We start from the raw sequence: 15,249 nt of genomic DNA, 5'->3' as shown, positions 1-15,249 counted from the left end.
TAAATCTAATAAGCATTTAGTGAATTACCATGCAACAGCAATCTAGAAGCATCAGTCCTTTTGGTCATTGTTGAGCTCTAGCCCGCATTTGTTCACAGTGCAAGACCTCTGAATAACATAGTTCCTTTTAAGTATACGTTCATTTAGACCCATCCTCCACAGTGAACCAAAATAATATGGGTTTACTCTATGAAGCTGTTTGTTTTATAAAGACGTGTGAGAACACTATAGAGATGAAATCAGGCACATATTTAAATCCTTGGAACTGGGAATCACAAGGAAACCACACTGAGCTCTAGGGACTCAGTCTAGCAAAAGTTTTTGGTTGTTGTAGAAGACAAAGCTGAACACAGAGACCCACTGTTATATTTAGCATGCATGCTCTAATTACATCCTCTGGGGATACTGATTTAATAATGTAATTTCTTGAAGTACGAAAGACCTGTGTCGTCATTCCTGTAATTCTCAGTAGTAACACTTGCTTTTTCTCTTTTCCTCCCTCCCTTGTCCTTTTTCATTCCTGCCATGAAATGATTCACTGTTTCTTTAAATCACATTTAATTAAGGTTTGTTTTTCTATTCTTCCCTTTTGTTTTTTCCTCTGTTGCCTCATGTTGGTAGCAGGTAAATCCTGATTTTCTAATAAATGCAAATGGATTAAAGAAGATCACGAGTTCAAGATTATTTTAACTTCATAATTGTTAATATCGCTCTTGTCCCCTGGGATATGTAGGATTACATCAATTAAATTGGTCTCTGTAACTGAACACATTAACTGTAAGTGTGACGACTGTGTCTTCCCCAGCACCCTTTAGGTGTTTAATTTGCTTGCCTGTAATAGATTGTCAGAGCAGTAAATGTGAGGCAAGTAATGTAAGTGGTATAATGATGGTAATTATCTGAATGGATCGATTGTAGTGTTATTGCAACATGATATTGTGGGTAGGAGTGAGATAGAGACATCCCATATAAATTCCCATTTTCAGCTTTATTTCCTTACACGTTTTTTCCAAGACATTTAAAGTGAAAACAGCATAAACTGGCACTGTCATTCTCTCCTTTATCTCTTCCCATTATCCTTTGTGCCACTGCCTTCCTGAAACCAGCAGACCCCATGCAAGCTCAATTTCTCTAAAGAAAGCAGCGACTTTATAGAATTGGAATTCCATCAGTCCCCCCGTGATTCACAGGATCCAAATATTTGAACTGGGAGTCACTTTGTAGATTGGCTAGGCTATTCCCTTCATTTATTATCTAAAGAACTGTGAACCCAGCAAGGTTAAATGACTCGCTAAAGGTTTCACAACTGGGTGTTGTTGGGTAGACTGGAATGATGGGGATAGAATCTGGAGCCAGTGCTCCCACCTGGACTGAGGGAGGACCTGGGAGGTTATACCAGCTGCAGATATGACACACGTTCAGTGTGATAGGCCACTGCAGTCCCTCAAGGAAACAGTAACAAGCAATAAGGAAATAGCTTTCCATTGAGTATCGGTGGGTGGGAGGTGGGATTGAAAAGACGAAATAGTCTAGGTTTAACCAATATTGATAAGTCCAAACAGATGGTCAGCATGAGGCTAGAATCACTGGGCTATGGGGTAGATGTCTGCCCATGACAAGAATGGAAAGAACATGGCAGGATCCCACCTGAGAGACAGGAATGCTAGCTAGAATGACTGCTACAACAGAGATCAGGTCCAGAGGAAAAGAGTCAAAGGCAAGTATTAGAGCTGAGACCTGAAGGAGAAACAGGGTTTGGACTCATAGGATCCAAACCAGGAATAGGTCAAATGATCTAACAGTGACAAGAGCACATCCACAAAGGCTTCTATTAGCAATTTCCCTCAACTTTTGTGCCCCATTTTCATTTGATCACTTCACTTGAGTTTCATTATTGATCAAAACAACAAACTGGCCTCAATCTGGAGCTTTGTACACATCTGTCAAAGAAAATATTACAGTCACCAGAGGCACAAATAGGAGCACATATTACCATACTTTCTGTATTACCAGAAAAAAAGGAACATGAGAACTTCAAATCACTGTTAAGTAGAAAATAAACACCAGATACTCACAAAACTGTGGCTGCAAGCCTGTGTGTCCCAGGAGAGAGAGGCAGCAGGATGCGTGGGGAAAGTTCTCCTAGTTCTGACCACAGATGGAGACCAGAAGTGCCCAGGGCTGGCTATAGGGCAGGGCTTGAAAATGTAGGGGACCGGAGATGACTGTCCAGAGAAGCAAGGCTTCTGGGGAGAAGGAAGCAAGGAGAAAAGAGGTGCCATTTGAAGATCTGGTTCAGAAGAGAAGAGGAAGAGGGAAAATTTGAAGATGCTAAAGAAATAAAGGAGAAATGTAAGGCCAATCTCCTCCAATCATCATGTGGTAGAGAGAGGGTGAACAGTAAAACACACTGATAAAGCGGAAAAGAATGCGACAAGAGGATTGGTAGGAAGAAGGACTGAGGGGAAAGTTGATTGTGGCATATGTAATTGAGGGAGCCAAGGGACATGATTTTAACCAGATAGTAACAATTAAGTAAGACATAAAAAGGAATAAAAACTATTAAAGAACCTGTAAAAGGTGGAGGGGAATGAAGCAGAAGAGATAGTGAGGAAGTGATACCTCACTGAGTGTACCTTTTAGTAGGGTTTTGACTTTAGGGATCATATTACTGTTCTCTATATTCAGAAATTGGGGTGAAATGCACAACAGGAGGAGAAACTGAATCTGACTACTGTCAGAAACAAATTAACTGAACTGCACAAAGGAATGGATAGCATCACCCCAGGAAAGGGAGACAGTTATCAAACTAGTAACTTTTGAACATAGTATCATTACTATACACCCCACATTCTAAAAGAAAAAGCAATTTGTGAATTCTTCTTATACTTATACTTCTTCCATGCCATCATAATCTTATATGCACTGTGGGGTTGAATAAAGGAGGAAATGTATGGCTGCTTGTGTTCTCACTGTAGAAAAGGAAAACACAGATATGAAAAGGGGAAGGCAAAGAAGAAATCTGTGGTTGGAGTGTGTGTGTGTGTGTGTGTGTGTGTGTGTGTGTGTAGGTAGGTATGGTGTTTCACTGAAAAGGACTAGAAGAAATGGCCTCTCAGTAGCAATTGGCATGCATTAATAGCCAGATCTTGGTTTCCAGGTATCATTCCCCAATGAAAAGCAAGTAGGATTCCATGGAGAAATGGTTGATTTCAGAAATGGTGCAAAGAAAAAGCAAAGTGGGCTTGGAATGTTTCCCTGTGCCTAAAAAGAAAGCCTTTTCAAAAAGATGAAAACATGTCAAAAGGCCACAGGTTAGAGAGGTTCACTTTCTCAAAGCTGGGACAACTTGAGCATCAAAGTAAATAAATGCAGTAATGACTTAGAACCCTTTCAATAAGAAAATAATCCATGTATTCAGACTAGGAAATAATAAATAGGAAAAGCATATTCTTATGATAGAATGTAAACTCATAAACGTAGGTGGGATAATGGGGTGAGAAATCACCATGTGCGACCATAGGAATCATTGATTCGGGCAAGATTCATCAATGGTTGCTAAAATAAATTGATGAAAATTTGATGAGAAATATTATATTTTCATAGTCTAAAGACATTTCTGAACAATATATTAACTACATAAGGAAAGTAACTTTGGAGTGGGGAGATTTGGCAGGTCCCACCTTAACCAAGTGATCAAAGCTAACATGTCCAGTAATGGTGACATGGACATGACCAGTTCTGGTATGATGCACTGAGAAGGACCCAGCATCATTCATATGCTATTCCTGCCAAGTGTACAGGAGGAAATTTGAAACAAGCCCAAATTAAGGGACATCCCACAAAATAATTGGCCTTTACTCTTCCAAGAAAGAAAAAGAAAGGAAGAAAGGAAGAGAGGGAGGGAAGAAGGGAGGGAAGAAGAACAGGAAGAAGGGAGGGAAAAGAAGAAGGGAAGGGAAGAGAAGGGAAGGGAAGGGAAGGGAAGGGAAGGGAAGGGAAGGGAAGGGAAGGGAAGGGAAGGGAAGGGAAGGGAGGAAGAAAAAAAGAAGAAGAAACTAATAGTATGAAAAACAAAAGACTATTCCAGATTAAAGCGTCCTATATGAATGACAAATAGATGCAATAGATGCCTGACCCTGGATAAGTTTCAAGACTGGAAAAATTGCTGTAATGACATTGCTGGAACAATGGACGCATTGGAATAGATACTGAAGATCAGATTGTGTATTGTATCAATTAATATTTCCTGAACTTGACAACTGTACTGTGGTTGTGTGAAAAAATGTTTTTGTCTTTAGGAAATATATACAGAAGTATTTAGGGGTAAAGAGCATCATGTCTGCGACTCACTTGCAAGTTGCAGGGAAAAACAATGAAAGAAAAAGGGAATGATCTAATAATCTCTCAAATGTGGCAAAATGCTAACAGTTGGTGAATCTGAGGAAAGGGTATGTGGGAGTTCCTTATACTTTTCTTTTAGATCATCTGCAAGTTGAAATTATTTCCAAATAGAAAGGGTTGTTTTTTTGTTTTTTTTTAAAGAAAAATCTGATGGGAAGAAAATTTAAGATAAAATGTTGATCTTTGTACCACCTAAAAATCACACCATTCTTTTGAATAAAGATTTAGATCTTTTTATTTTTATTTTATTTTTTTTTATTATTATTATTTTTTTTTTTAGATTTTCTTCTTTAGTTTTCTCTATATTTTTTTTTATTGGTGTTCAATTTACTAACATACAGAATAACACCCAGTGCCCGTCACCCATTCACTCCCACCCCCCGCCCTCCTCCCCTTCCACCACCCCTAGTTCGTTTCCCAGAGTTAGCAGTCTTTACGTTCTGTCTCCCTTTCTGATATTCCCCACACATTTCTTCTCCCTTCCCTTATATTCCCTTTCACTATTATTTATATTCCCCAAATGAATGAGAACATATAATGTTTGTCCTTCTCCGACTGACTTACTTCACTCAGCATAATACCCTCCAGTTCCATCCACGTTGAAGCAAATGGTGGGTATTTGTCATTTCTAATGGCTGAGTAATATTCCATTGTATACATAAACCACATCTTCTTTATCCATTCATCTTTCGTTGGACACCGAGGCTCCTTCCACAGTTTGGCTATCGTGGCCATTGCTGCTATAAACATCGGGGTGCAGGTGTCCCAGCGTTTCATTGCATTTGTATCTTTGGGGTAAATCCCCAACAGTGCAATTGCTGGGTCGTAGGGCAGGTCTATTTTTAACTGTTTGAGGAACCTCCACACAGTTTTCCAGAGTGGCTGCACCAGTTCACATTCCCACCAACAGTGTAAGAGGGTTCCCTTTTCTCCGCATCCTCTCCAACATTTGTTGTTTCCTGCCTTGTTAATTTTCTAGATCTTTTTAAATCTAAATGATTTAGAGCTCTGTATCCTCTACTGATTTAGAGCTCTGTATCCTCTGCACTTTGTTTTTTTAAAGATCTTATTTATTCATGAGAGACACAGGGACATAAGAAGAGGGATGAGAAGCAGGCTCCAGGCAGGGAGCCTGATGTGGGACTAGATCCAGTCACCCCCTGAGCCAAAGGCAGAGAAGCTCAACTGTTGAGCCACCAAGGTGTCCTCCACACTTTCAAATGTCAAGAAGGGTTGTAGTGAAGGGGTAGGTAGAGCTGAGTTTGCCTGGGGGTGGGGGGGTGGAGGGTGGAGGGCGCATGCTCTTTGTTGCAGCTTTGGGAAGGGTTAACTTGCAAGCTCAGGATTCAGACTAGGCCAATAGTAGCAGAAGGGGACATAGGTCACCAGTTGCAGAAGGCAGTTCCCATGTCACCATTTTATGCTCCTTCTGAAAACCTAGTATGCGTATACCTATGTCTTTTTCCCCTTCTTGTTCCACTAGCAGCCAGGTAACCATATTCAACTGAGTCTCCTCTAGTAACCTGTTTAAGATTCAGCTAGCCTCGTGGTTCTGAGGATCAGGAAAGCAGTAGTTTTTAAAAGGGAGGGGGAAGGACTCAAGTATACCTCAATTGTTGAATTTCTCATGATATTCTTATGCTTAATAGCCATCGATTAATAAGGAAAACGACGTGTGTGGTTTGTCTTTGGAATGATGCTTTCGTAGGTTTACCTGAGATTCTTTTCTGTGGCCTAAACAAATATCGGGTTGTGAAACTGTGACAGGTCTTAATGAAGTGGATTAAGGCATTTCGTACATTTACATTTTCGTAGAATGAAATAAACATGGTAATCCTTTTACAGAACACTCTCACATCAGGCCATGATTTGATTTGCTCCCTGTTCAGAATATCAAGTTTCGCATTTCTTTAAATGGTAATGTACTTTTGTGAACAAGCTGATAAGACACAAGTCATCCCTGAGATATTTATAATAGTACTTAGAGCAAACTTGTCAAAGATTCTTCTAAAAGATTGTCTTGGATCCTGAGAAGATATATTTAGTAACTGTACTGAATGAGTTGTCACCTAACACAACATTTCATTGATTTATTTGTATTATTTTTGTATCTCACTGCAGGCAGAGAATTCAGCTTTGGCTTTGGAAAATGAAAATCAAAGGGAACAGTATGAGCGATGTCTTGACGAGGTAAGCTGACTAGAAAGGTTCTTCACAAAAGGCCGGACTATTTAGGAATCCCTTGGTCAGATCTTAATAGATGCCTGTTACGGCCTCTGTAGAGCATTAGCATTCTGTCCTCCAGAGGAAGGTTGTACACATGACTGTGGACATTGAGAAGGAAGGCCAGTCTTTCTCTCCCACCCTCTCCCTCTTCCTTCTCTCCCTATTTTATTATACAGGCATCTGTAAGTCCCTTTTGGTTATCATTTAACATTCTTGGGGCACAGTTTGGGGAATGCTTCACTGTATGATAGATTCCTTCTGTCCAGTAAGTGTGATCCCCAGCCTGTGAATGAGAAAAGCCGATCAAAGCCCACTGCATCTCCAATTGGATGCTGTTTCTGAAAAAGAAAATTCTTGATAGAGTGGGTGGGGGCGATATTCGCAGTTGGCAGCCGGGGTGGGGGGGGGAATCAGTAGATTGAGAACCAAGCCAAGAAGAGAAAAGAAAGTGAGGAAGAGAATTTGAGCAAATGGGAGAAGACAGAGCCACCCACGTGAATAAACTTGAGAAATATTATTTGATGATAATGAAGAGATGAAGGCAAAGATGGTGGGCGTTTCTAAGTCCCTGGGAGGCAAGGGGAAAATTGAGGTGTGTGCAGGGCCCTCATTATCCTCAGCCCTTCCCTTCACACTCTGTCAGGAATCCTACCATCCGTCTCTGTGGTAACACCCGGGCAGGATTGGTCACTCACCTCACTGACAAGCTCTCATCTGGGATTTTCTTGGTGATTGGAGTTATTACTTTAATGAGATGAGTTTTTTAGTCATCTGCCTGATACCCTAAAACTTGCACATACCTATCTTGTCGTCTTAGGAGTTGTTTGAAATAGCTGATGCAGGTTTTCAGAAAATAAGCACAACAACATTAAATCATGCTCCATTACCTTACCAGTGAAAACTAGCATGTAGGTCTGCAGTCATTTCCTCCTCACTAACAATTAGGAAAGCCTTCTCCAAAAAACTCCTCTTGATCCTTCTTCCCCTCCCCCACACTGCCCTAGAAGGTGATGGATTATGCTATGAAGAACACAGGTTCAGATCCCACTTATGGCATCATCACTGCTACCACATACCTCTCTCCTCCCTCGAAACTGGGAGTGGTCTCTCTCCTCAGAGTTGCAGTTGTGTCCAGTATTTTCTTACACTAGGGATTCTGAAAATGTGACCCCTGAACCAGCAGCGGTAGCCTCACCTGGAAGTTATTAGAAATGCACAATCTGAGCCCCTGCCCCATACATCCCAAAGAAGGGACTCTGGGAATAAGCCTGGCAGTCTGTGTGTTTGCAGGCTCTTCAGGTGATGATGACACACCCTACAGTTTGAGAGCCACTGTCCTCAGAACATTGACTACTTTGCCTTATAGTTACGTATGTCTAATAGAAGAACTTTCAACATGTTTCCAGAAAGTTACTTAATGGTTTAATATTTCTAGCCATATATATCAGTTACTCAAGCAAAATGGTATTTGCAGTGCTCTGCCCTGTCAGGACCTAAAAAGACTTGAAATAATCTTTGCAACGCCCAGAGTTAAAAGAATAGCTGGAGTAAGTTGACATAAGAGGGGAATGATGACTCAGTCTGGTGAGGCCAGTTTAGCACTTCTCCATGCTGTCCCCCAGGCTCCTGGTCCAATCAAAGTTTGGGGCAAAAAAAAATCAAATAGATCCAAGGATATTGAAAGCCACAAATATTGGCAAGTTTTCACTTTAACCTCCTGTACAGAATTTCTGATGAGATTGAATCTGTATTCAGAAGTTAAATTTATGTGAATCTCACCACAAGAACTTATTTGTCAAAATTCTCCCACGGTCATCCCTCCCTATCAGTCAAAAAGCTCACAGCATTTCTTTATGGAAACTCATAGTCTTGTTTTCCATTTGCTACCTATGCCTGCATTCTGAAGGTTTCATCAGAATGTGTTGGGTCAAACATAATTTTTCATCCAGAGAATTATTGCATATGGAGCTTCTACTGAAGACAGAATTTTTAAAGGCAGAGTCCCTCTGTTCTTAATTGCAAAAATTAACTGTTGCCAAAGAGATGATTTGCAACTCAGAACCACCTTTGAGCCATACAAATGTTTTGCATTCATGATACCGGCCCCTGATTACATATGCCAGTTGTTTTGTAACTAATTGCATGAGGATAGACAATCCATTTCTATGCATTGTAAGAGAACACTCTCAAAGGGGTAGTTGAGTGTAGTAATAATGCCAACTGGAAATTCTTTCCAAGGCTTTTTAGACTAATTAGACAAACTAACAAGGTAAGGCCTCATGTAAGTTATTTCCTTGCTAGTGGGTTTCATAAAACATACACAAGTGGATATAATCTAAAATTGAAATGTTTTTCTATCCCTTTTACACTGATTGTTATTTTCTGGGAAATGAAGAACATGTTGAGAATTTGGGGAAAACACTGGGGAGTAAGAATACCCTCTGTGTGTCCTATAAAACAGGGGTGTGTTTATTCAGGAGGAAACAGCCACATCCACAGACACAGGCTTGCTGGCACACACATGCTCACAAATGTGTGCACACACACACACCCTTCACTACTTCACATCCCCTCCACGTAGCTCCTTATCTCCTTGCATTACAATACAAAGACACACCAAGGACCAGTCTTGATTTCTTGAGGGGGATGGAGGTTTCCATGTTTGTGTCTAGTTTCTTCCTTCAGCTGTTTGACACACAGTTTGCTGGCAAGCAGTGAATTGCTGTTTATTCTCATTAATATGTTGGCCAGAGTTCCTTTAGGACCAACTAATTCCCATGGGGAGAAGTATAATGACACACATAAAAAATAAGTAAAATAACATCTCCTCAAACTATTGCCTTACATTTAGGTGGATTCATTTGTATCCTACAATATTTGTTGTGTGTCAGGTCAGAGTCACCCAGGCCTGGGAAGTCATGGTGCTCCTCACCTGGCAGAAGAAGTGAGAGGGATGATTAATCACAGTAGAATGATTAGAATGAAATGAGGGAAACTCACATAGGAAATGAGCTACACTGGGGTCTTTGGGAACATACAACCCAATCACTAAAGGGAGAGGCAGTGGGTATGCCGGCAGTCAGAACTGAAAGGACATCTTCAGCCACAGGAGCTGTAGCAGGTAAAGTCCAAGTAGTGCTCACCCTTACCTGAACATCGGATTTACCTGGGAAAGCTTAAGAATACTGTTGGCTGGGCTGCACCTCAGAGATTCTGATCCAGTTCTGGTCTAATGTGGAGCCTGGGTGTTAGAAATTTTAAAGATTTCAGGGAGTTATAATATTCAGCCAAGATCAAGAACCATTGCACTTAGGTCCTCTGAATGCTGTGCTTTAAAGAACATTTTCAGAAAGTGTCCATAAGAGGATAAAAATCTCATCAAACTTGGATGAGATGATAGAAGAGCAATAGACTGGTATGTAAATTTTGGGTTATTTCCAATTCCTCAACAGTGTCTGAGCAAACAGAAAGTAAATGCTGTCCCAGCATTTTTCAAAGTGTGTTTCTGGGCCCTTTCTGCATCAGAAAGATGTGCAGTGGTTGCTAAAAGTACAGATTCTTGAACCACAAAAGACTACAAATAGTCAAAGCAATCTTGAAAAAGAAAACCAAAGCTGGAGTCAGCACAATTCTGGACTTCAAGCTATATTACAAAACTGTAGTCATCAAGACAGTATGGTACTGGTACAAAAACAGACATATAGATCAATGGAACAGAATAGAAAACCCAGAAATAGACCCACAACTATATGGTCAACTAATCTTTGACAAAGTAGAAAAGAATATCTAATGGGAAAATAACAGTCTCTTCAACAAATGGTGTTGGGAAAACTGGACAGCAACATGTAAAAAGAATGAAACTGGACCACTTTATTAATCATATACATAAATAAATGTAGAATGGATGAAAAACCTAAATGTGAGACAGGAAGCCATCAGAATCCCAGAGAACACAGGCAGTAACCTCTCTGACATTGGCTGTAGCAACTTCTTAGTAGATACATCTCCCAAGGCAAGGGAAACAAAAATAAAAATAAACTATTGTGACGTCATCAAGATAAAAAGCTTCTGCACAGTAAAGGAACCAATCAACAAAACTAAAAGACAATCTTCAAAATGGAAGAAGATATTTGCAAATGACATATCTGATAAAGGGTTAGTAGGCATCATATATAAAGAACTTACACAACTCAACACCAAAAAAAAAAAAAACATATAATCCAGTTAAAAATGGGCAGATGACATGAATAGATATTTTTTCAAAGAAGACATCTAGATGGCCAACAGACACATGAAAAGATGCTCAACATCACTCATCATCAGGGAAATACAAATCAAAACTACAATGAGGCATCACCTCACATCTGTCAAAATGGCTAAAATTAACAATACAGGAAGCAACAGATGTTGACAAGGATGTAGAGAAAGGGGAACCCTCTTACACTATCAGTGGGAATGCAGACTGGTGCAGCCACTCTGGAAAACCCTTTGGAGGTTCCACAAAAAGTTAAAAATAGAACTACCCTGTGACCCAGCAATTGTACTACTAGGTATTTATCCAAAGGATAGAAAAATACTGATACAAAGGGGCACATGTGGGACACCTGGATGGCTCAGTAGTTGAGCATCTGCCTTCAGCTCAGGGCATGATTCCGGAGTTCCAGGATCGAGTCCCATATCTGGCTCTCTGCAGAGAGCCTGCTTCTCCCTCTGTCTGTGTCTCTGCCTCTCTCTCTGTCTCTTATGAATCAATCAATCAATCTTAAAAAAAAAACAAAACAAAAACAAAGGGGCACATTTGTTTATAGCAGCATTATCAATAATAACCAAATTATGGGAAGAGCCCAAATGTCCATCAACTGATGAATGGATACAGAAGATGTGGTATGATATACAATGAATATTACTCAGCAACAAAAAGAGTGAAATCTTGTGGTTTGCAATGAGTTGGATGGAGTTGGAGTGTATTATGCTAAGGAAAATAAGTCAGAGAAAGACAGATACTATGTGATTTCAAGCATATGTGCAATTTAAGAAACAAAACACATGAACATAGGGGAAAAAAGGGAGGCAAACCAGAAAACAAACAATTTAGAGAACACACCGAGGGTTCCTGGAGGGGAGGTGGTCGGTGGTGGGGATTATTAAATGGGTGATAAGTATTAAGGAGGGCACTTGTGATGAGCACCAGGTGTTATATGTAAGTGATGAATCACTAAATTCTACACTTGAAACTAGTATTACACTGCATGATAACTAGAATTTAAAGAAAAACTTTGGAGGGATGCCTGGGTGGTTCAATGGTTGAGCATCTGCTTTCTGCTCAGGTCACGATCCCGGGGTCCTGGGATCGAGTCCCGCATCAGGCTCCCTACGGGGAGCCTGCTTCTCCCTCTGCCTATGTCTCTGTCTCTCTGTGTTCCACATAAATAAATAAAATATTTATAAATAAATAAATACTTGGAAAAGAAAAAATAAAATAAATTTGACACAGAAAAAAATTAAAATGCCAAGTACCAGACCTTATTCAGCTATTCGCAAGCAGAGTGAAGGGTAAGGAAATTGGCAATTTATCAGACTTGCCCGGCAAAGTTTTTGCATGCAGCATTTGGAGAACCTACCCTCCCCTTCAAACCATCAGAGTAGAGCCAGAGTTCCTTATAGTCCATGAGAATGCCAGATTTGAGTTCTTCTCTTACTTCTTTGTGCTCTTTATTTCAGAGCATGAAGGCAGGAAATGGAGGTAGTTCAAAAAAAGAAAAGAAAAAAAAAAAAAAGCACCAAAATATTTTTTAAACCAAAGCCAAATAAAAGCAAAGGTAAATGGTTAAGAACAGTTCTGACCTTCCTCTCTGGTTCATATACTATAGACCAGGGTTGGATTGTGGAATCACCAAACATACTCAGTGCATGTCCCTCTCCTGGGCCCTAAGTAATCTTGAAAAACAACCTCTTGATCGATGGAGATGGGAGATAATGATCCTGCTTGTGGCTCTCACATGCTTCAAATGCCCATTTTAGGAATGGACCATGAAATCAACAGAGGATGGACTTCCTGTGTCTGCTCTGAACGCTAGCCACCATGAGGCAGCACCTTGGCTCTATTCACCATATTTCTCTAAGATTCAGCACAATCTGTGGCCCACTGTGCACTTAATGTGTATTTGTCATATGACTAAATGAATAAATGGAGATTATCATCCCCAAATTAATTTCCCAATTAATTTTCCCTGTGATCCCACATACATATTTAGATGAATTTCTCCCACTCCCAGTATTTTACAGAGCAAAAAATAATATAGGTTCTTAGTGATTTTTATTTAAACATGCATATTACACACACACACATTTCATTCTTATACAAATAAAATCTCTTATTCTAAAACCATCTTTTCTTACTTACCTAAAAATGCATTTTATTGTTTGAAGTTCAAGTGCTCAGATTCAGACTTAACTTTTACGGAGGACTGCTTTGTATCAGGTACTGCCCAATGTTATATCTGTCATCTCCTGCGTTTTTCACAAGTTGAGAGGTGGCCAGGTCCACTACTTCACAGATGAGTGAGTCATGCTAGTCCCTCATCCTCGTACACATCAGTGTATAATCAACACATTATACACTACTGATTTGAACCCAAGTCCTTTTGATTCTGCCCCCATGCTCCTCCCACTTGTCCCCAGCTGCCTCAGTATGATAAAACAAACTCAGAAGCATCTAAAACTTCTCCAAGGCACATTTTCCAAAACTTGTCCTCCTTCAATTAGGTTTTTAAATGAGCTTGCTGATGTGGCAGTTGCTTTGCATGATAAAAGGATATCCTTTGCAAGGACAAAAAGCAAAAGCATGAGGCAGGAGGAGCCCTGTCAAAGCTTGGTGACTTTTGAGTTCCTCACTCTGCCAGCCTCCATCCCGCCCTCACTGTCCTCTGGATTTGGTGAAAATTGGCTCCCTCTTGGAATAAGTCCGAGTGTGGCTTCTCACTCAGCCTCAGGGACTATTTTGAAAAGAAGAACAGACAACGCCCTCCTCCTCCTGCGCACCTGCTTCCTGGAGAGTTCAGTGGGGCTGGAGGCATGGACACGACCCCTACAAGACTGATGGAGAAGAACAAAGACTTGTGTGGGTAGAAGAAGGGCCAGGTAGCAGAGGAACTGGCTTGTTGGAGAGAATGCTTACTGAGAGGGGGAGAGGTACCAGGGCCCTCTCCTTGGCACCTCCTGCTCCTCTGCAGCCCTGCCCCACCAGAGGTAAAGCGGGGAGGTCTCCACAGAGAGCCTGAGGCAGGTTGTAAAACAAGCCAGAGGCTTAAGGACTGTCAGCTTTGCTCTGCTTGTCTCAAGTCCCCCTGGCCCAGCCCAGCTGCTATTTTTCCTTTCTTTGGAGAGGAAAGCTGTCAGGTGACACTACAAGTTATTTGTTCTCATTAGCTGGGCCTGCGGGTGTGTGATTATTTGCAACCCAAGTGCTCAGAGCATAATTCTATGATGAGGGCAGGGGCCCATTCCAGGGGTCATCTTGTGAACCTATTAGAGGTTGCAGGCACAATCTCCAAACAGCTGTTCTATTGATGCTTCAGGGAAACTTAGCCAGTAAAAGTAGTAATGAAACCCAGGAAACTGTCTTTATAGACAGAACCCAGGAAAGCATTTGTACAAACTGGACTGCTCTTCTGCAGAGGATCTGTGAGTCCTTCTGGGTAATATAACCCCACGTCAGTAGGTGAAGAAATAATGCATTCGTGTATCTTTGTTCAATTATTAGGTAGAACAATTGTCCAAAATACATGCCAGAAGGAACTGTGTCAGAGATGGAGCCTATAAGCCCATAAGGCAACATACTCGGATTGCAAAGATAGAACGTATTTCCTCCTGCGGGCCGTTACAGTTAGGATATTCATTTATGTCTCCTGTTAAATCATGTAGAGAGCTATTTTGTGTGACCACTGTTCCACAGCCCGGTTTAAGTGAGGGACCAGTTTGGAGGAAGAAAAGAAAATATTGATATTAGGCAGTTTTATGAGAATGTAAATCAAATCCAAAGTTTGAGATCTGAAAGAATTAAATTATTTATGGTGTGAATTAATTTTGGTACGTTGTTCCTTATTCAAGCTGCATGAATAGTTGAACTCTTCTGTTGTATGTTTTTTGTTTTTAATTTGCCAAGAATAAAATAGATGACCTATCCTTTGACTTTAAATCTTCAGTAACTTATGAATTGGAATGAACGTTTAAAAACTGAAAGATTTTTAAGATGACACTATTGGTCAATTTGTATGATTGAATAACATTTATCACTGTTATGGCCATGTATAAATCAAGTGATAAAGGAAAAAGAAAAGGCACCAGGTAAGGGAAATATGGTTTACTTTGGTCTACAAGTGTCCTTAGGTAGTTTTCTTTAACTTGGACTGGACTTAAAAAAATAAGTAATGCTTTTTCTTCAAAACTATAGTTACTTTCAATGAAAGGTCCCTCTCATTTGCTTAATGTCAACAATGTAGATTTGGAAAGGATTCTGATAGAAAAAAGAAAAAAAACCTTTTGTGCCTACAGTTCAACTAATCAGTTATAGGTAATTTGATTTTAATCATGTATCGCTTGTGCTATGAATGCCTCCTA

The 15,249-nt window shown here is 40.3% G+C and overlaps 1 protein-coding gene across 12 annotated transcripts in view; it reads left to right on the top strand.

The window, feature by feature from the left end:
• Window positions 1–15,249, top strand: part of NCKAP5 (NCK associated protein 5) — a 966,791-nt gene that overhangs the window by 756,937 nt on the left and 194,605 nt on the right. For all 12 annotated transcript variants that reach the window (XM_072788976.1, XM_072788975.1, XM_072788977.1 and 9 more), the window contains one exon: window positions 6,526–6,594. In XM_072788976.1, the coding sequence (XP_072645077.1) occupies window positions 6,526–6,594 (69 nt within the window). The remainder of the gene's footprint in view (window positions 1–6,525; window positions 6,595–15,249) is intronic.

This window comes from Canis lupus, chromosome 20, assembly GCF_048164855.1.
Source record: "Canis lupus baileyi chromosome 20, mCanLup2.hap1, whole genome shotgun sequence".
In the NCBI taxonomy this organism is placed as follows: Eukaryota; Metazoa; Chordata; class Mammalia; order Carnivora; family Canidae; genus Canis; species Canis lupus.
This window is presented reverse-complemented; position numbering and strand designations above follow the sequence as displayed.